The sequence below is a fragment of the Labeo rohita genome, chromosome 23 (genome assembly GCF_022985175.1).
Source record: "Labeo rohita strain BAU-BD-2019 chromosome 23, IGBB_LRoh.1.0, whole genome shotgun sequence".
In the NCBI taxonomy this organism is placed as follows: domain Eukaryota; kingdom Metazoa; phylum Chordata; class Actinopteri; order Cypriniformes; family Cyprinidae; genus Labeo; species Labeo rohita.
Window position 1 is genome coordinate 22,941,646 of NC_066891.1, and position 22,429 is coordinate 22,964,074.

General features: G+C 37.4%; 1 protein-coding gene across 2 annotated transcripts in view; it reads left to right on the forward strand.

The window, feature by feature from the left end:
* The first annotated feature begins 11,883 nt into the window (after positions 1-11,883).
* tns2a (tensin 2a) overlaps positions 11,884-22,429 on the forward strand; it is an 82,055-nt gene continuing 71,509 nt past the window's right edge. For both annotated transcript variants that reach the window (XM_051095742.1, XM_051095743.1), the window contains exon 1: positions 11,884-12,247. In XM_051095742.1, the coding sequence (XP_050951699.1) occupies positions 12,134-12,247 (114 nt within the window). In that variant the 5' untranslated portion in view covers positions 11,884-12,133. The remainder of the gene's footprint in view (positions 12,248-22,429) is intronic.

Sequence of the window (22,429 nt, forward strand, 5' to 3'; positions counted from 1 at the left end):
TGATCCACAGCTGTTTTTTTTTTTAGTGATAGTTGTTCATGAGTCCCTTGTTTGTCCTGAACAGTTAAACTGCCTGCTGTTCTTCAGAAAAATTCTTCAGGTCCCACATATTCTTTGGATTTTCACCATTTTTGTGTATTTGAACCCTTTCCAACAATGACTGTATGATTCTGAGATCCATCTTTTCAAGCTGAGAACAACTGCAGGTCTCATATGCAACTATTACAGAAGGTTCAAACACTCACTGATGCTTCAGAACGAAACATGATTCCATAAGAGCCAGGGGGTGAAAACTTTTGAATTTGAAGATCAGGGTAAATCGAAAATTATTTTGTCTTCTGGGAAACATGTAAGTATTTTCTGTAGCTTTTAAAAAAAAAGACATTTACGTAAAATAAAAATGTACACATCTTCATTCTGTTCAAAAGTTTTCACCCCCTGGCTCTTAAAGCATTGTTTTGCCTTCTGAAGCATCAGTGAGCATTTGAACCAACTGTAATAGTTGCATGAGTCCCTCAGTTGTCCTCAGTGTGAAAAGATGGATCTCAAAATCATAAAGTCATTGTTGGAAAGGATTCAAATACACAAAAATGCTGAAAAAAACAGAATTTGTGGGATCTGAATAATTTTTCTGAAGAACAGCGGGCAGTTTAACTGCTCAGGACAAACAAGGGACTCGTGAACAACTATCACTAAACAAAACAAAACAAAAAAAAACAGCTGTGGATCAATCAGGTAACAACACTGTATTAAGAATCAATCAAATAGGGTTTGTATGATCCCTCTTATTTTGGTAAAATAACAGATTTGCAGATTCTGCAAGGTGTATGTAAACTTTTGACCTCAACTGGGTAATTTCTATTTTTTATTTTTTTATTTTTTTTCATGATTAAATTTTAAATACTTTATTTTAAGAACATTCCACATGCATCACCCAGACTTCAAAGTTAAGTGTATTTCTGCTCATTTGGCACTTAGGGAGTATTCAGTTTGGAATCCTTCCTGAAGCTCTGTGTCTCCTGAACCCTTGGTATACTTTGAGGTCAAAGGTCACCAGTCATTCAGTCTGACTTTGGCCTGCCACTATGTTCAAAGGACCCAGGGCCTTGATACTGCAAGGCATGACGTCCACAACAACACAAGCAGTTAGTGTTTGCATGTATATCCTGGATACAAGTTTGAGGGGGCTGGAGTTTCTGACAATCCTCATTTCCCATGAAAATTCCAGTGAAACTGGATTGGATTCATTAATCCCAGCATTATGAGGATGTTATTAAAGAGGGAATGCTTAATCCAACAGAATGTAAAAAAAATAACAGTTTAGCCTAAAGCATAGCTGAGAACTTCATTTAAAATAGGCTGGGAGTTTGGTGTAGGTTTGCTAAATTACTAACTGAAGGGAGTTAAAACAGGAAGTTATGCTGAAAGAATGTTTTTGGACAGATTGCTTCTCGGAAACATTCAACGTCACGGATCAAACTATGATAAATACTACTCTGCTCATGCTGTGCATCTCTTTAACACCCCCTTCATCCTGTGACCTTCTGCTGGACGGAGGCCAAAGAATGTGCCCTTCACCCCGGCCTTTCAGGCCTCATTAACTTAGCCCAGGCCCCAAAGGGTCGTCCCTGTTCCTAGTACAGCAACCCTGACAGGAAGCAGACAGGGCCGTGGGATGCGGACGAGAGAACAGGAACCTAATGTTCTCAGAACATCTGCGCATGTGGTGTATCTCTTTGACATTTTCTCAGCATCTTTGGGTTTCTGCCTTTCATATCATTCTATTCTGATCTATGAAGTTTCCCCTGTGGTGAACATCTGCCTGCTTCTTTTTCAGTAGCTGTATTTTTTGGGCTAGATTGAGGTCAACATGAATTTAAAATTAAAGGGATAGTTTACCCAAAAATTAAAATTTTGTCATTAATTACTCACCCTCATGCCGTTCCAAACCTGTAAGACCTTCGTTCAGCTTCAGAACACAAATTAAGATATTTTTGATGAAATCCGAGAGCTTTCTGACCTGCGCAGACAGCAACTGACACGTTCAAGGCCCAGAAAAGTAGTAAGGACATCATTAAAATAGTCCATGTGACATCAGTGTGTCAAACGTAATGTTATGAAGCTACGAGAATACTTTTTGTGCATTAAGAAAACAAAAATAACTTCATTCAACAATCTATTCTATTCTGTGTCGGCCTTCGACGTGCGTACGCAAGAGTATCACAACGGATTGATGTGATTAGCAATTTTTAATACTTATTTTTTAATACTAATTTTTATTTAATGTTCGACGACTCATACTTCCGATTCTGGACATGTGTAGATATCAACTCAAACAGGATGTTTGTAGTAGCATCCCAACATCTGCCACACTGCATGTTTCTTGTAAACCGCTATTAATAGCTAAATGCCGCACATCCTCCTTTTGTACCCTTGAGTCGGAGCATAACGCATCTTTTGTATTCTGCGTTAGCGACACGGGGTGTTAATGACTATTTTTTCCCTTTCCTTCTTGGCATACAGGTCTGTTTTCCAGAGATTCTAAATGCAGTTTGCAGTAAATTTTTCTCAAACCACAATACTGTATCTTTAACTGATAAAAGTAGCTGATGATTGAGATTGTTCTTTCAGCTATTTGTAGTCTAGCAAGCATGTATTCACTGATCTTACCCTAGTGTACTGAAAGCACTAGAGGGAGCATTATTGCAATTTGTATTTTTTGGTATAGTGACCAGAACTGCAAAGTTTTAGTCTGATTGTTCTTGTCCTATGAGAAACCCCTAGGTTAATCAGGTGAAGTTGGTCACCATACATATGGAAACCATTTTTGTGGCCCCAAATTGGCAGCAGCACTACTACAGAAACAGTGGGCGCAAACATACTTCTAGCCCGGAGATGTATCTTTAAAATATATTGTTCTTGGCAGAGCTACTTCTAACCGAAAGTAAACAAACAATTGGTGAAGAAACATAAAATAGAATTCACTTCCGTTACATTTAAGACCGTGTTGTTGTTGTGCAGTCAAATGCCTGACGAGTTTTGCTTTATTTGGCATTGGTGTGTGGTGCAACATTTCTTAGAACTTGGCAAGATTTCCCAGTCTCCCCTGTTTATGAAAAAGTGACTAAATTACGGTCCTCAAGATCTCGCACCCACCCTGCTTTGGGCACAATTGGTTTCATTCTCAGTCAGCGTGCTCAAGAGTGTCGAGGTCTAAAAATAAAGAAGCAACCCAAGCCCTGGAAGATTGCAGGACATTATGTGAAAACTGACCACTTGTTTAGGAGGAGACTGTGAAATAGGCTGTGGTAAACTTGGAAATTTTCTTGTAAACGCCGAGGGTGTTGAGGTCATGGCTGGGTGTAAACAATAGGTGGCCTTTTCAGTCTCTCACACACCCTTTGTAGGTGGGATGTATTGTGAGATCATCCACATCTAGTGGATGAGTTCAAGCACTGCAGCACATGCTGAGGGTTAAATGACTGCTTTAAAAGTTAAAGAACCATTGCAAGCACCTTGGGGTTTTACTTCCTCTAAAGTATAAGATTGAGGGCCACTATCCTGCAGAGTTTAGCTTAGATTCAAATTAAACACACTTGAACCAGCAAATCAAGGTTTTCAGAATTGTTAGAAACATCCCAGAAAGCTGGTTGGAGGTCAAATGCAGGACACTGGCTCTCCAGGAAATGGTTTGGACACCCTTGGCTTAGTGAGATAATCACATTCTACACTTTTGAGCCTGTTGGGCCAATGTCCCTCTGTGTTTATCTCCAGCTTGCCCCAACACACACATTGTAAGTTTCTATTTTATCCTTAAGATCTTGATTAGCAGGTTCAGTTGTATATAATTAGGGATAGAGAAACTTTGCAAGTTAGTGACCCTCCAGGAGTAAGTTACAGTAAACATCTTTTCAGTCAGTTTTTTTTTTTCGCAGTGACCTCCACAAAAATAGTGTTTTCCTCTCTGTGCGGCACTGAAAGCCTGTTCGCCAGATGCAGGTGCACCACAGAGCCCAACAGTCATGACCACAAAGGTCTTGGGAATTGCTATAAACTGAAAAAAGTTAAAGGAGCTGCTATAAACATTCTTCTTCATTCATCTTGGGATGGTGACTTCTCCTTTCCTTCTGACAGGTAAAAGTCTAAATGTGAAACTTCACTATTGCTGTTGATTGTATGTCTAGTTCAAATCCCCAACTCTTCTAGGTCTTCAACCCTGCTCCTGGGGACCTGCTGCTGCAAATTTTATTTCCAACCTGCTTGAGTAAGCCTGGCCTCTGATCCTGAAGTGATCCTGAAGACTGTATTTGGGTGTTTTAGGTGCGTTTACTTAGGGTTGTAGCTAAACTCTGCATGACAGTGGGTTCTCAGTAGCTGGGTTGAAGAATATACTCTAAGTTAGGGGTGCTCAGACTCAGTCCTGAGGGGCCAGTGTCCTGCAGAGTTTAGCTATACCCCAAGTAAACACACCTGAACCAGTTTCTGTGTCTACTCAATTTTCTTCCTTTTAGACTAGTCGTCTAGTTGGATACAAAACTTTCGTTTAAAATGACTATCAAATTATTTGTTGCGCACATCCCTAGACTGGACACCCCTGGCCTAGAACAATGGCTCTCAACCACGTTCATGGAGTCTGTCAACACTGCACATTTTCTATGTCTACTCAATCAAACACATCTGATTCAGATCATCAGCTCATGAGACTCCAAGACCTGAAATTGGTGTGTCAAAGGAGACATGCAAGACCTGCAGTTTTTGGGGGCTCCAGGAACATGGTTGAGAACCACTGCCCTAGAACACCATGAATTGCCTAAAACAGGGGTGTCCAAACTTTAGCTCCAAGAGTTTAGCTCCAACCCTAATGAAACACATTTGAACCAGCTAATCAATGTCTTACTAGGCATACTAGAAACTTCCAAGCAGGTGTGTTGAGGCAAGTTGGATCTTAACTCTGCAGGACACAGACCCTCCAGAAGCAGGATTGGACCCCCCTGCTCTAAGTAGTAGGACGCTCTCCGCACACTGTTTGTGCCTGGACATGAATACTTAAAATTATACAGCTTATTAAAAGAAAGTGTGCTATTAATTTTCTAAGTGAATTCATAGGAGAGTTCTGGTTCATCTCTATTAACTAGTAATGCCCTAAAACTGGGGTGTCCAATCCTGCTCCTGGAAAGGCCAAAGTTCTGCAAAGTTTAGCTCTAAGACACCTGGAAGTTTTCTAAAAATCTTGAAGACCTTGATTAGCTGGATTAAGTGTGTTTGATGTGTCTCTGAGGGTTGGAGCTAAACTCTGCAGAACAATTGCCCTCCATGAGCAAAATTGGATGCTAGAACAGTGGTTAATCAACCACATTCCTGGAACCCCCCAACACTGCACATGTCTACTCAATCAAACACACCTGATTCAGGTCATTAGCTCATGAGACTCTAAGATCTGGAATTGGTGTATCAGACAAAGGACACATGCAAAACCTGCAGTTTTTGGGGGCTCCAGCAACATGGTTGAGAACCACTGCCCTAAAACACCTAGAATTGCCTAAAACATAGGGTGTCCAAACTTGGTTCTGGAAGGCCACTGACCTGCAGAGTTTAGCTCCGACCCTAATTAAATACACTTGAACCAGCTAATCAAGGTCTTAGGCATACTAGAAACTTCCAGGCAGGTGTGTTGAGGCAAGTTGGAGCTAAACTCTGCAGGACATCGGCCCTCCAGGAGCAGGATTGGACACCCCTGCTCGAAGTAGTAGACTTTAGAAAGTTGTCCCCACACTGTTTGTGCCTGGACATTAATACTTAAAATTGTACAGCTTGTTAAGGGAAAAGTGTGTTACAATTCTAAGTGAATTTCCAGGACACTTCTGGCTATTCTCTATGAATATGTTCTTCAATGTTCTTCAGAGTTTAGCTCCAACACACCTGTCTGGAAGTTTTCTTGAAATATTGAAGACCTTGATTAGCTAGATTAGGTATGTCTGATGTATCTCTGAGGGATGGAGCAAAACTGGACACTAGAACAGTGGTTCTCAACCACATTCCTGGAGCTCCCCAACACTGCACGTCTACTCAAACACACCAGATTTAGGTCATCAGCTCATGAGACTCAGAGACCTGAGACCTTACTAGGCATACTAGAAACTTCCAGGCAGGTGTGTTGAGGCAAGATGGAGCTAAACTCTGCAGGACAGTGACCCTCCAGGACTGAGTTTGGACACCTTTGTAGTAGGAGACTTCAGGAATTTGTCCCTGCGTTGTTTGTGCCTGGACATGAATACTTAAAATTGTACATCTTATTAAGGAAAAAAAGTGTGCTATTACTTTTCTAAGTGAATCCATAGGAGACTACTGGCTGGTCTCTATTAACTTGTAATGCCCTAAAACAGGGGTGTCCAATCCTGCTCCTGGAGGGGCCAATGTTCTGCAGAGTTTAGCTCAAAAACACCAGGTTTTCTAAAAATCTTGAAGACCATGATTAGCTGGATTAAGTGTGTTTGATGTGTCTCTGAGAGTTGGAGCTAAACTCTGGAGAACACTGGCCTTCCATGAACAAAATTTGATACTAGAACAGTGGTTCTCAACCACGCTCCTGGAGTATGTCTGCTCAATCAAACACACCTGATTCTGGTCATCAGCTCATGAGACCCCAAGACCTGAAATTGTGCAGTTTAGGGGGGCTCCAGGAATGTGGTTGAGAACCACTACCCAACACCTAGAATTGCCTGAAAAAGGTGTCGAAACTTGGTCCTCGAGGGCCACTGACCTTCAGAGTATAGCTCCAACTTGCCTCAACACACCCGCATGGACGTTTCTAGCATGCCTAGTAAGACCTTGGCTTTTCAGGACTGAGTTTGGACACCCTTGCCTAAAACATCCTAGCAACTAGATAGAAATGCATTACTATTTTCAAGACTTTAGGTATCGTAGCAGTGAATTTTGCACAGGCAAGGACCAGTTGTACTTTCTTTGAAAAATGTACCAATATTTATTACACTAATTGCATGTCGTGAGTTCTTTAACAGCAGGACTGTGGGTTTTGTTGTTTTAAGCATTTCAGTTAATTTGTTTTCATCTGTAATTGCTTGTAGTATCTTTCCTAAGCCGAATGCAGGATCATTTGTTTAAAAATCGAGTCTCGAGTGTTCACTTAGATTCTCATCTTCCCCCGTCTGTCTATTTATCTTTCCTTTTTTGGACCGTGCACACTTTGTTTTCTTGTTCTATTTTAAGCAGTCCCTTCAGCTTTTCTCATACGACTCCTTATATTTCTTTCTTCCTGCTTTCCTTTTTTTTTTCTTTTGCAGCAATCAGATTAAAAAACAGATTCGAAAGTCCAGACAGACATCTGTAGACTCTTATGTAAATCCTTTCCTGTCCACTCAGTTCATAATTAATCTGGTCAATGTGTTGTCTCTCCGTCCTCTGTTTCCCTGCTTGAAAAGCCTCCCCACACCATTAGCAGATAGTGAGAATTATGTCTGCCGAGGCCTCTGCCAGGAGGATGTTCCCTGCCAAAAAGTGTTCGGCAGCTGTTGGCAGCTAGCAGTTTTTTAGATGATAGCATTTTGGAGCATTTTCCTGCAGCGATCACTTTAGGTGTTAAAAGATGCGCCTTACTGGGAGCTGCATGGTAGGCTCATTGACTCCATGAGGTGCCAGAATCTGTTTATCAGACAAACACATTTCATTAGGATCAGTCCATAGATCATTCCGTTCTCTATTTGCGTAAGGTGACGTATTGCTCTTAAAAATGCCTGGCTTTTCTTTTTTTAATATATCCGTTAGTTTTCCTCACACTTAGTTTTATGGAAAAAGTGCTTGCGTAGGCATAGTTTTGTCCAAGCTTATCTTGATGATATGAGACTGTGAATTTAAAGGTGAAATGTGCAATTTTAATTTAATTTGGATCAAGTCCAGAGTCACAACAACATGGAGGACAGCCAGAAAAGTATTTAAAAGAAGGGAAATCATTTCTGTGTACCTGAGAAAGTTGTTAAAGGGACACTGGCGTTTAGAGAGTTGGTCTATGTGTGCATTTGGAGAAAGAGAGAGAACAGGAAAAGAGGAGGGAGGGAAACAAGAGGGGCCGAGGAGGCACGAGTGGAATTTGCCTTAAAAGGGGTACGATTTAATAGTCCCACAGGCCACCCTGTCACCCCCACCCCCTCCATCGACATCTCTTATCGTCCTTCAAGAAAAGAAAGAAGGGTCCTCTGGAAAACTGAAAACATGCAGCTAAGAAGTGTCTTAGAGAGGCAGAGATAGAAAGTTTGACTCTCAGAGGCCTTGTCAGGGTAAATGGGCTCAGAAGGGATGATTCTGTTCACACAGGTTCTCAGTTACACAGTCTAAGCCCAGCAGCTACACATCAACGCTGCCAACTTGCATACCAGCTCAGCCCAAAGCCCTGCAGAGCTGTGGCTTCCCTTGCTTCCCAGCAATAGTTGTTGTGGTCTGATACGCCATTTCATTTCCTGGTGGATAGTCATGGTTTCAGCTGGCCTGCTCCACAAGAATACTGGGAAAATATGCGAGGAAAAATGAGTAAATAGATGAGTGAAGTCAAGAGATATTTAGCATGGTCTTAGCATGAGAAAACCCTTTGAGGTTGGAAGATCTGTAAGAGTTGCATGTTCCTCACTATGGCCCCTGAAGACTATTTATTTGTTTATTTATCTTCATTTCAAAGACATACTTTGATCCTGATTCTATCAAGAGGTCATGTTTAGATGCTGTAGTGCAAACTAGTGGAGAAAAGAACAGCTTGGATTTAACCCCATCTTTTTAATCACTTTATTATGCTGTCAGTTGGGCTGGAGTGTTTAGGGTGGTTACTAGGGTGTTGCTACGTGATTATTTGGGTGTTCTGAGTGGATTGTATGGGGTGTTGATAAGTCATTACTTGGGTGTCATGTGTGGATAATAAGGTGTTGGTAAGTGATTGCTTTGGTGTTCAGGGTGTGGTGTTGCTAAGTGTGTGTGTTCTGGGTGGATGATAGGGTTTGTTGAGTGATTACTTGGGTGCCATGGGTGGATGATAGAGCATTGGTAAGTGATTACCTGTGTTTTTTAGATGGATTGTATGTGGTGTTGCTAAGCGATTACTTGGATGTTCTGGGTGGATGATAAGGTGTTGCTAAGTGATTACCTGGGTGTGGGTGTCATGGGTGGATGATGATAGGGCGTTGCTAAGTGATTACCTGGGTGTCATGGGTGGATGACAGGGCATTGCTAAGCCATTACTTTGGTGTTCTGGGTGGATGATAGGGTGTTTTGGTAAGTGATTGCTTGGGTATTCAGGATGGATCATAGGACATTGCTAATTGATTACTTGGGTGTCATGGGTGGATGATAGGGTGTTGCTAAGTGATCACTTTGGTGTTCTGAGTGGATGATGGGGTGTTGCTAAGTGATTGTTTGGTTGTCATGGGTGGATGATAGGGTGTTGCTAAGTGATTACTTGGGTGTTCTGAGTGGATGATGGGGCGTTGCTAAGTGGTCACTTGGTTGTCATGGGTGGATGATAGGGCATTGCTAAATGATTGCCTGGGTGTCATGGGTGGATGATAGGGCGTTGCTAAGTGATTACCCGGGTGTCATGGGTGGATGACAGGGCGTTGCTAAGCCATTACTTTGGTGTTCTGGGTGGATGATAGGTCGTTGCTAAGCGATTACTTTGGCGTTCTGGGTGGATGATAGGGTGTTGCTAAGTGATTGCTTGGGTATTCAGGATGGATCATAGGACATTGCTAATTGATTACTTGGGTGTCATGGGTGGATGATAGGGTGTTGCTAAGTGATCACTTTGGTGTTCTGAGTGGATGATGGGGTGTTGCTAAGTGATTGTTTGGTTGTCATGCGTGGATGATAGGGTGTTGCCAAGTGATTACTTGGGTGTTCTGAGTGGATGATGGGGCGTTGCTAAGTGGTCACTTGGTTGTCATGGGTGGATGATAGGGCATTGCTAAGTGATTACCTGGGTGTCATGGGTGGATGATAGGGCGTTGCTAAGTGATTACCTGGGTGTCATGGGTGGATGATAGGGCGTTGCTAAGTGTTTGCCTGGGTGTCATGGGTGGATGATAGGGCATTGCTAAGTAATTGCCTGAGTGTTTTTTGTGGATTGTATGTGGTGTTGCTAAGTGATTAGCACCTGGGTGTCATGGGTGGATGATAGGGTGTTGCTAAGTGATTACCTGGGTGTCATGGGTGGATGATAGGGCATTGCTAAGTGATTGCCTGGGTGTCATGGGTGGATGATAGGGCGTTGCTAAGTAATTACCCGGGTGTCATGGGTGGATGACAGGGCGTTGCTAAGCCATTACTTTGGTGTTCTGGGTGGATGAGAGGGTGTTGCTAAGTGATTGCTTGGGTATTCAGGATGGATCATAGGACATTGCTAATTGATTACTTGGGTGTCATGGGTGGATGATAGGGTGTTGCTAAGTGATCACTTTGGTGTTCTGAGTGGATGATGGGGTGTTGCTAAGTGATTGTTTGGTTGTCATGCGTGGATGATAGAGTGTTGCCAAGTGATTACTTGGGTGTTCTGAGTGGATGATGGGGCATTGCTAAGTGGTCACTTGGTTGTCATGGGTGGATGATAGGGCATTGCTAAGTGATTGCCTGGGTGTCATGGGTGGATGATAGGGCGTTGCTAAGTGATTACCCGGGTGTCATGGGTGGATGACAGGGCGTTGCTAAGCGATTACTTTGGTGTTCTGGGTGGATGAGAGGGTGTTGCTAAGTGATTGCTTGGGTATTCAGGATGGATCATAGGACATTGCTAATTGATTACTTGGGTGTCATGGGTGGATGATAGGGTGTTGCTAAGTGATCACTTTGGTGTTCTGAGTGGATGATGGGGTGTTGCTAAGTGATTGTTTGGTTGTCATGCGTGGATGATAGGGTGTTGCCAAGTGATTACTTGGGTGTTCTGAGTGGATGATGGGGCGTTGCTAAGTGGTCACTTGGTTGTCATGGGTGGATGATAGGGCATTGCTAAGTGATTACCTGGGTGTCATGGGTGGATGATAGGGCGTTGCTAAGTGATTACCTGGGTGTCATGGGTGGATGATAGGGCGTTGCTAAGTGTTTGCCTGGGTGTCATGGGTGGATGATAGGGCATTGCTAAGTAATTGCCTGAGTGTTTTTTGTGGATTGTATGTGGTGTTGCTAAGTGATTACTCGGGTGTTCTGGGTGGATGATAGTGTGTTGCTAAGTGATTTCTTGGGTGTTCTGAGTGGATTGTATGGGGTGTTGTTAAGTAATTACTTGGGTGGCATGGGTGGATTGTATGGGGCATTGCTAAGTGATTCCCTGGGTGTACTGAGTGTACGATAGGGCGCTGCTAGGTGATTATCTGGGCGTTCTGGGTGGATAATACGGTGTTACTTGCGTGTCATTGGCAGATGATAAAGTGTTACTAAGTGATTACTTGAGTATACTGGGTGGATGATAGGGCGTTTCTGAGTGATTACTTGGGTGTTCTGGGTGGTTGCTATGGTGTTGCTAGAGTGTTACAAGTCTCTGTAATAATATGGTCTGTTTATGGCTCAGGTTCCTCCTTCCCATTTTATTGTCCACCTGATGAACATCTTATTGTTTAGAAAAGTACTAGCACACCTCTTTTCCACAACCTGCATGATTTGAGGCATCATTTGATGTTCTCCTAACACTAAAAATGAACAATTAAGGGAAAAAAATGCATAACATAATCTCAGTTAAAGAGGTAAAAAAAAAAGAAGTCAGCATATGTCTGTTTACGGTCTGAAAGACAGAGAACTTGAGCACAATGGTGTGTGTGTTTCTGAGAAAAGCAGGGGGTGGGGGCTGATGTCCTCTGGATGTTGGCTTGTGAGTTGTGTACATTTGGCTGACTGTACGCGTGCTGCTTTCAGAGTGCTAATAGCCTTTTGATTTAATAGGTATATTCTCACCTTTGTTTACATATGCGTGCTCACTAGAGACAGATGAGTGTGAACTGGCGAACATGTGTGTGTGTTTGAATAAAAGCCAGGAAAAGGGGAAGGGCCTCGAGTGAGCGGACAAAAACAGCTGCTCTTGTGTGCTCGGGAAACCTCATCCAGAGAGAGTGAGCGTGCAGAGACGGACCAGCAGGGTCCAGATCTCTATATGGGTTGTGCCCTGAGTGCGGATAGCTGTGGGGACGAGCCAGATCCGGTGCCCGTGAGAGGGTCTTTAAGAAGGGAGAGGGAAAAGTCCAGGGGAAACATGAGGCTGACCAAGGTGGGTACTTCCAGAATTCACGTACAGGTGATGAGTTCAGAAAACATGTTTACTTGTGTGCTGCAATGTCAGATGATCGAGACTCTGTTTGTGATGAAACCCATGTGAGGAGCTGTGTTTGTTGATGTCTTAAGGCTCAGTTAGAAATTTCGCAAGTTGTTGTGAGTGAAGTAACACTCTTGTAGTGCAGACAGCATCAGATAGGATGCATTTGCAATTAGCCTACGTATATGTTGTGCATTTCCATGCTTGTTACATACGGAGGGTCTAGAATTGTTTTATGCTTGCTTTGTTTTTTCATGTTTATCACATTACTGAAAATAGATTTGTACACATTTTTGAAGAAAATAAGAGTGATGCTTGCCTTGCCTTGCCGGATGGTTGCTCTGGTACTCTGGTGGTTGGTAGGGTATTCGCAGTGGTTACTAAGGTGTTCTGGGTGGTTGTGATGCTTTTTTGGATTGTTGCTCTTTGAAAGCCAGTATCTGTTATTTAAACTTTTAGAAAAATATTGCTGCTAATATTCTAATATGTCTGTTGGGCCAGTTCTCAGAAGACTAGTATGTTTATGAACCATTTTTTGATTGCTAGGGTATTTTGGATGGTTTCTCTGCTACAGTAATGGTTGTCAGGGTATTTTCAGTGGTTGCTTAATCTTTCTGGGTGTAAGGTTTTTTGATTGTTTCTAGGATATTCTTTGTGGTTACTAAGGCATTCTGTGTGGCTGCTAGGGTATTCTTGTATTAGTAGTCTTTGATTTTTTCTGTGCTAGATATAGCTTAGATCCCTTCTTTAGTTTATAGTATGCCTATGGGCTATTTTTCACCCATTTTATTGCACACAGTGTGAAAGTCGTATGTTGGTAACACTTTATTTTATGGGACTAATTCTCACTATAAGCTGTCATGCATATTACTAGTATATTTGCTGTTTATTAGTACTTATGCAGTGGTCTGTCTGAATACTCGATTCTGATTGGCTGGCAGGCATGCATCAAAACCGTTTAATTATCGTTCTATTTAACGCACTATTAATTTATGCACACAAACAAATAGAGTATAGAAGCCCTTTTCCACCACTGAATAAAAATTGAAAAAAGTAATTGCAACTTTTTATCTTACAATTCTTTTATATAACTTTGTTATAAAGTCAGAATTGTGAGATATAACCTCGCAATTCTGAGAACTAAAGTTAATAATTATTAAATTGGGAGATATACACTACCAGTCAAAAGTTTTTGAACAGTTAGATTTTTAATGTTTGTTTAAAGAATTGCTCACCAAGGCTGAATATGATCCAAAATACAGCAAAAGCAGTAATATTGTTAAATATTTTTTACTATTTAAAATAACTGTTCTATTTGAATATATTTTAAAAAGTGATTCATTACTTTGATTAAAGCTAAGTTTTCAGCATCATTACTGCAGTCTTCAGTATCACATGATTCTTCAGATATCATTTTAACATACTTTATTATTATTATTATTATTATTATTATTTTCTATATTTAACACAGTTGGGTACATTTTTTTTTCAGAATTATCTGATGAATAGAAAGAGCCAAAGATCAGCATTTATCTAAAATAAAAAGTTTTTGTAACATCATACACTATACCATTCAAAAGCTTGGAGTCTGTTTTTTTCTGTTTTTTTTTTTTTTTAAAGAAATTATTGACATGCTTTAAATTTATCAAATGCGATGATAAAGACATTTAAATGTTATCAAAAAATTATATTTCAGATAAATGCTGTTATTCCAAACTTTTTTATTCCTCAAAGAAACCTGAAAGAAATTCTATATGTTTCAACATAATATTAATAATAAATGTTCTTGAGCAGCAAATCAGAATATTCGAATGATTTGTGAAGGATCATGTGACTGGAGTAATGATGCTAAAATTCAGCTTTGAAATCACAGGAATAAATTACATATAAATATCTGAAATAGTAGAAATATTTATTTATTTATTTATTTATTTTGCTGTACTTTGAATCGAATAAATGCAGGCTTGGTGAACAGAAGAGGCTTCTTCATAAAACATTAAAACATCTCACTGCAAAAACTTTTGACTGTGTAAACTCAAAATTCAAGCTTTTCTCAAAGTTGCGAATTTTGCTATTCTGACTCTAAAACATGCAGTTGTTAGTTATTAAGTCAGAGTTGTGAGGTATAAACTTAGAAAAAAATGATTGCGAAAAAGTCAGAATTGCAAGTTTATAGCTAGATATCTATATTAATTTCTCAGAATTTAAACATTTTTACTAGAAATTGCGGATTTGTATTTCACAATCCTTAAAAGATAAAATTAGGAGATAAAAAGTCACAATAACCTTTTTAAAATTTTTATTGAGTGGCGGGAACGGGTTTTCGGAGAGACACAGAGAGAGAGAGAGAGAGAGAGAGATCGCAGAAACTTTAAGGAACACAAAAACTTGTTGTTGAAGTTGCCCCGCGACTTTTATTAATAAAACAGACTAAATTGCTGCATTATATTCCTCTTTGTCGATAATTAATTCAATTAATTTAGTAGCCAATGAAAATAACCACCGTTTTTAACCTGCCGGTAAATAATTGTGCTGCAAACATAATTAACAGCTTTAACTTGTCAACCACCTTAATAATCAGCAAATTAGGAGTTTATTGAGACAAAAGCTGTAGTTAATAGTGAGAATGGGACCTTGGAAAATACAGTGTGAACCATAAGTTTGCCTATCATTCATATCCGTAACACAAACAGTGTGTGGGATGAGTTACACACTAAAGTCCAGTGCTTAGGATTATGGGTTTGTTCAGATCTTTGTGAGGATGAGCGTGTGTGTTCTGGAGTAACAATGTCTCCCTGATTGTTGACACTGACAAAGAAGGCCTGGAAAACTTGAGGAGGGCCTGATTGTGTGTTTACATGCCTGAGAGTGAAAGTCTATAATAGTCTGGTCCCCGAGGCTCGTTCACGTGTAGTGCAGCGTGGGAACTTTGAGCCCTCTGGATGATGTCACAAACTTGTAGCTGATCCCGTCAAGCAGGCCTGGGAATCATTATACGTCTCTAACAGCATTTATTCAGCCATGCCACTTTCATTTTTGGCCACAGTGCCCAAACACACACATTTTAGTCTTGTCACTGTGGGACTGCAAAGAGTCCATCCACTGTCCTGTTGATATTTTAATAGCAACTTGCATAAGGCTGTGGTTTATTTCGAATGCTTCCTCCTACTATTGTAACCATAATGTTTGTTTTCTCAGACATTTTTCATTTTAATATCGGGCTAGTTTATTTTCTTCTTCTGTGGTTGCAGAGTTTAATGGTAATACTCCTAAATCAGTGCATGATCATGTCACATAGAGTAGGATTTTGGTCTTCTGATGAGACTATAATGAAACATTGTGTTATGCAAGCATATAACCCATTTGTGATGCTATCTAACTAAGAAGTATGACATTTGGCTGATGTTTTCTAAGCCCCAGTGGAGCAAGTTTTGGTGTCTCAGTCAAGGGCTTCAGAGATCAGTCTTTGCAGGATCTGAATCTACGACATTTCGCATCCTTAACCACTAAGCTGCACTGAAGTATTACTCGTCACACCAAATCAATCATTGTGCCCTTGCATTATAGATTGCATTGTTTGTCGCCCTTGGCTATTTATTGTTTTTGTAAGTTAACAAAGAGAGGCTTTAGCCTGATAGAATCTTGTCCTCACTGAGCTGCTATTGTCTTAGTGTGACGAATACCAAGGCTTCATTCCAATGTCTTAAGTCTGTGAGGTCTGCAGGCTGTCTTACGTTGTGTGCCATTCTTCTTTGTCTTTGAGTGAGGGCTGTACTTCTGGATGGTCACTTTGACCTGGAACAGAACTTGTGTTTGGTGAATATGAACTTTGGTTTACCTAGGAAACCATACCTTTTATTTAATTTTATTTTATTTTATTTTATTTTGTCTGTTTTAACTTCTGTTTTTTTTTATTATTCTGAATTATGTTTTATTTTATTTTATTTTATTTTATTTTATTTTATTTTATTTTATTTTATCTTTTGTTTTTTCTTGTTTTGTTTGTTTTAACTTCTGTTTTGTTTTAATTATTAATTATTTACTTATTATTACGTTTTAATTATTTTATTAGAATTTAATTATTATGAATTTTGTCTTGAACAAGATGCTGTTTTGTGGCTGTGCAATTAATAAATAAATACATTTGTTTTATTTATTTTTTTGTCTTGTTTTTGCTTGTTTGTCTTGTCTTGTTTTTTTTAACTTTTTGTGTTTTGTTTAATTATCATGAATTTTGTTAGATTTTTTTGTTTTGTTTTATAGATTTGTTTGTTTTTTTCTTGTTTTGTTTGTTTTAACTTTTGTTTTGTTAAATTATTATGAATTTAATTATTATGAATTTGTCTTGAACAAGATGCTGTTTTGTGGCTGGGCACGCAGTGCAAACGCTAATAAATAAATACATTTGTTTTATTTATTTTTCTTGTCTTGTTTTGTTTGTTTTAACTTCTGTTTTGTTTAATTATGAATTTTATTAGATTTTTTGTTTTGTTTTATAAATTTATTTTGTTTGTTTTAACTTCTGTTTTGTTTTGTTAAATTATTATGAATTTTGTTTTATTTTGTTTTAGTTTTGTTTTATTTTCTAGCTTTGTCTTTAGTTTTTGTTTTGTTTTGATTTGTTTGCGTTATCTATTGTTTTGTTTTATTATTTTTAATTGTGTTTTATTTTAATTTTATCTTATTTTGCTTTTCATTTTATTTGTTTTATTTATTTTTGTCTTGTTTTGTTTAACTTTGTTTAATTATTATGATGTATTATGTTTAGTTTTTTTCTGACTTCGTCTTTTGTTTTTTCTTGTTTTATTTGTTTTATCTATTGTTTTGTTTTATTATTTTAATTGAGTTTTAACTTTATTTTGTCTTATTTTGTTTTTTCATTTTATTTGTGTATTTTTTTTTTTGGCGTTTTCTTGTTGTTTTTAATTATCATTTTGTTATCATTTTTATTTTCATTAACATTTTGTTTAATTATTATTCATTTTGTTTTGTTTTTTGTTTTATTTTTATTTTGTCTTTTGTTGTTTCTTGTTTAGTTTTGTCTGTTGTATTTGTTTTATCTATTGTTTTGTTTTAGTATTTTTAATTTATTTTTATCTTATTTTGTTTCGTTTTGCTTTATTTATTTATTTATTTTATTTGTTTCATTTTTTTTTATTATGTTTTGTTGTCAAAAAGTTTGTTTTTGTTTGTTGTTCAAAAGTTGTGATAGGCCCCTTTGAGCAAAATGTTTGTCTTTAGAATAACCAAATGTTTTTCTAGTGATGAATTTCTATTTAGAGCATTATTTCAGCGCTTGTTCTAATTAATATCCAACAAACTGCTGTGCATTATGGTGCATCTGAGTGTCTTGTCTTCTCTGCCATCTGAAAACACAGCTGTTCTCAAACAATGCTCTTTGTTTATCTTTGCTCTTTGGGACTTATGGTATATTCCTAGAATATCCATGGAATGACAGAAACTTTAACAAGTGCTAGTTTACTGCAGCCATAATCCACAGGCATCCACTATAAACGCCACACAGGAAAACGCTTGGTCAATGTATAAATAGGCTCTGTTTTTCCCAGGAACACACACTCATGCATGCTGCGGGTACAAAGCACATACAGGGACATAAACGTATTCATTTCTTCTTCCGCTGATCCCAACACACACATAAATATTAAAATATAATTTCTGAGTAATTGGAATTACACTTTAGGCAACACAAACCACGAACATCGTAGCAACTGCTTAACAGCACATTGGCTCCTACTCACAACATCCCAGCATTGTGGTCACAAGTTTTGCTCTTCTGAAAGTCCTGATCAATCTGTTTATACTACATTCCTTAATTCTTACATAAAATTGAGCTCTGTAAAGCTTGGATGGGGATACACAACTCCAGTGTGTAACTATCCACATATTCTCAGGAGGACATGGTCAGACATCAGGGTGTTACTCTGACAAAATGAGGATATGTGTGTGTAGTGAGGGAACATAAAAAAAAAAAAAATTGTGTGTACAATGAGGAATGTGAACTGGAAACACTTGAAAGGAAAAGGAAAGCCATCCCTGTCCTTTTAGTGCCACTTCATCAAAGCCGCTGGGGTCATAAAAACAAATTTTCTCTGAAATCTCTTTGCGCTCTTGTTTGCTTTCCTTCATTCGGAATACCGCCCTGACAGTTTGTGCAGCACTGTAAATGTTTTGGGAGCAATTTGGGAAATGGACAGAGAATGAGAAGAGGGATATGATTCAGCGTTTCATAATACACATAAAAATCATTGTTAATTTTGGGTGTTTCCTCTGCCTTATAGTCATTTTTATATTAAAATGCCAGTTTTTTTCAAGGTAAAAATTACCATTGTTTATTCTCTTACATATCATTATATCATTACTAATTTTGCCTTTTATGCCCATAGATTTTGTTTACCTTTTGTTTCAAGTCCAGAATTCTTAAAATGCATCCATCCAATTTTTAACCATTTTTTAAATGGAAACTAGATTAGAATATGATTTTATATATATAGTATGAAACTTGGTATTTTTTATTATTATTTATTCCCTCCGTTTTATTTTCATCATAACAAACAAATTTGTCCATTAAAGTTTCATCAAAAGTTAATATACTCAATAATATACTTGAGATAAGATAAATATCACTTGAACAGAATATTTTTGTTGTTTAATTTCTAGTCAAGCTGTAAGTTTGTCAAATTAGGCAAAATTTGTCAGTATTATTTTTATATATTTATTTAGTTTAGTTTTTTGTATTTTGCTTTGTTTGTTTGTCTTGTTTTTTTTTTTTTTTTTTTTTTTTTTTTTTTACTTTTGTTTGTTTTGTTTAATTATTATGAATTTTATTTTGTTTAATTTTGTTTTGTTTTACTTTCTAATTTTGACTTTTGTTCTTGTTTTGTTTTGTTTGTTTGATCTTTTTTTTCTTTTATTTTTAATTGAATTTTATAATTTTTTTATCCTGTTTTATTTTTCTTGATTCTATTTTGTTTTGTTTTTTTATTATTTATTTTTGTAATGTTTTGTTTGTTTTAAATTCTGTTTTGTTTATTTTTCATCTTGTTTAGTTTTTTCTTAAATTGTTTAATTTGTTTTTATCTTTTTGTTTTGTTTTATAGTTTTTAATTTTTTTTTATTTGTCTTGTTTTGATTATTTTAGCTTTTTTGTTTTTTCTTATTTGTTTTCATTTTATGTTGTTTGTTTGTTTTAAATTCAGTTTTGTATAATTCTTTTTTCTTTTGTTTTTTTTCTTTCTTTCTTTATTTATTTTTTTGGTTTTGTTTGGTTTATCTATTGTTTTGTTTTTTAATTTAATTTGATTTATTTTTTGTCTTGTTTTTTGTTTGTTTGTCTTGTTTTGTTTTAATATCTGTTTTGTGTTTGTTTTGTTATTTCGATCATAACAAACAAATTTGTCCATTAAAGTTTTATCAAAAGTTAATATATTTGTTTACAAAACAGACAAAAGTGCCAGTGAAGCACTTGAGATGAAATAGCATACATGATGATTAAGGAAAACAAAGGAGATAAACAAAAAATATCACTTGAACAGCATATTTCTGTTGTTTCATTTCTAGTCAAGCTGTTTGTCAAATTAGGCAAAAATTTAAAATATTGTTAAATCTTGTGTATTTAAGATACACACAGTGAAAGAAATCTTGAAAGAAGAGCTTGAGATGAAATATGAGATGATTAAATTCATTGTCATTGTTGCTCACTGTAAGTTTGTCAAATAAAAAAAAAGAATATGTACATAATATTTAATTAAAGTGTATTTCAGATACATACAGTGCTAGCTGTAAAATTAGCTTTATCCAGACACACGAGTCTGCATTTTGTCTGAGAAATGTTAAAAAATGTTATTTCCACCACACAAATCTATTAAACACTCTGTGGTGTTTTAACACTTTGGTGAAAACGATCATGCCTTTCATAAAGAACAATAAATAAAAATAAAGCATTGATGTTAATGTTTGTGTTTGTTTTTGAACAACTGTGTTTTTAGCTAATTTATTTTCTAAAAATCCACAAAATGGACCCATTCCTGCATATGCATATTTAGTTTCACTCTGTCTTGTTCTCTTCTCCTTTTTTGAATCCCTTTACCCCCCGACATTCAGTCCGTCCCCTCCTCACCATCCCACCTCTGCTCGCTCTCTCTCTCTCTCTCTCTCTCTCTCTATCACCATCATCTATTTCTTTCCCTCCCGCCACAGCTGTATTTAATCAGCCCTTGGCTCTTTTGTACCCAATCATTCCTGCGCTCACTCCTCCTGCTATTTCCTCTTTCTGCATGTTCTCATCTCTCTCTCTCTCTCTCTCTCTCTCTTTTAGCATCCCCCTCTTTTTTGAATGTTTGTGTTCTCTCTAACACATTCCATCCAAAACTGTTGGTCAACATTACATCACCACATGACAAATATGCGTTGCACTACCTCCAAAGCGCATTCATTTGAAAAGGGCCTAAAATGTAAAAGTGTACATGTTGACTTGGCCACAGGTGTTTCTAAATATCCGGGACTTCCTGTTTAGTTATTCTGAGTGATTTTAGGTGCTGCGGTAACACAGGTCTCCTCTGTGCGGCAGAAACATGGCTCCATTGACACACGGTTCCACCTCCGCAGCTGGGGGTGCTGTTTGTGAGTAATGATCCTGCTCCAATTGACCCTACACTGCTGTGTTCGTTTCTCCACGGCAGACTCTCTTCCAGTTACACCTTTTTTACTCTTCTTTCTCACTTTTGTGCACACAGTTTTGTTCCTTGGTTGTAAATCTAGATTTTTATATATTCTCAAAGTTTGAGTGGTGCTTATCCATGCAACACTTGTGGATTTTTGTCAGAGCGTTGCTATTCGGTTGCTAAAGTCTCAAAGATTTTCTTTCTAGATATGACTCTAACACTAGTGCTCAAAAGTTTGAGGTCTATAAGATTTTTTAAAAAAGTCTCTTACGCTCAAGGCTGCATTTATTTGATAAAAATGCAGTAAAAACAGTAATATTATTACAATTTAAAATAACTGTTTTCTATTTGAATATATTTTAAAATGTAATTTATTCGTGGGATGCAAAGCTGAATTTTCAGCATAATTACTCCAGTCTTCAGTGTCACATGATCCTTCAGAAATCACTCTAATATCCTGATTTGCTGCTCAAGAAACATTTATTATTAGTATCAGTGTTGAAAATAGTTGTGCTGCTTAATGTTTTTTGAAAACTGTGAGACTTTTTTATTATTAATAAAAAAGCGGAATTAAAAAGAACAGGATTTATTTGAAAACAGAAATATTTTGCAGCATTATAAGTATCTTTACTGTCACTTTTGATCAACTGAATGTTTGTATTTGTGTATAGGTTTTATTTTACCCTTGAGAAATAGTTAAAATCATAATTTAAATAATATAAAATGACATTTCTTTTGATATTAAAACTGATTATGATCAAAATTAGTTTCAAATATTGAGAATTATTCATTCTGTTGTTGACATTTTTGTTGTAACATCATATCATGAATTAGTCACTTGTTTGCTCATTAGAAAACTAGAAGAGCTTAAGAGTAAACATTGCCTAAAACTGAATTTTTTTTTTCTGTCATTTTCACTTAAGCTGTAGTGTTTCATTAAAAAACATACAAAATATGTAAATATTTGGTGTTTCTTTAATTACAGTTGCATTTTTAAAAAAAAAAACAGTTGATTTTAAGTGAAAGATTTTAACTTTTGGTAAGGAAATAAGAGTTACAATGCCTTGAATTCACTACGAGTCATCATTAATTAAGGCCTCCTTCACACAGCAGCAGAATATGGTTGTCAGTCCTGTATTTGTGTGCTTACGGTTACGTTCACACACAGTACAGTTATTTACAGGTGTGACAGTCGCATTCTATTACTGAACTCACACACGTAAATTTGACCCACAACCGCATTCTTGGAGCGCACACACTGGACTGTGTTTACACTAGTAGTGCGTTTTTGTTTTAAAACGCATAACTTTTGCTACAGTTAGGCCTGTAGTTTACACTAGATATGTGCAGGTAGATGCCTCATTCGACCGCTACAAGCACGTAGACGTGTCCGCCATAGAGAATCTAGCATATCTATTGTTGTAACTGTGTGAATGATCATGTGACATGTGTTTTC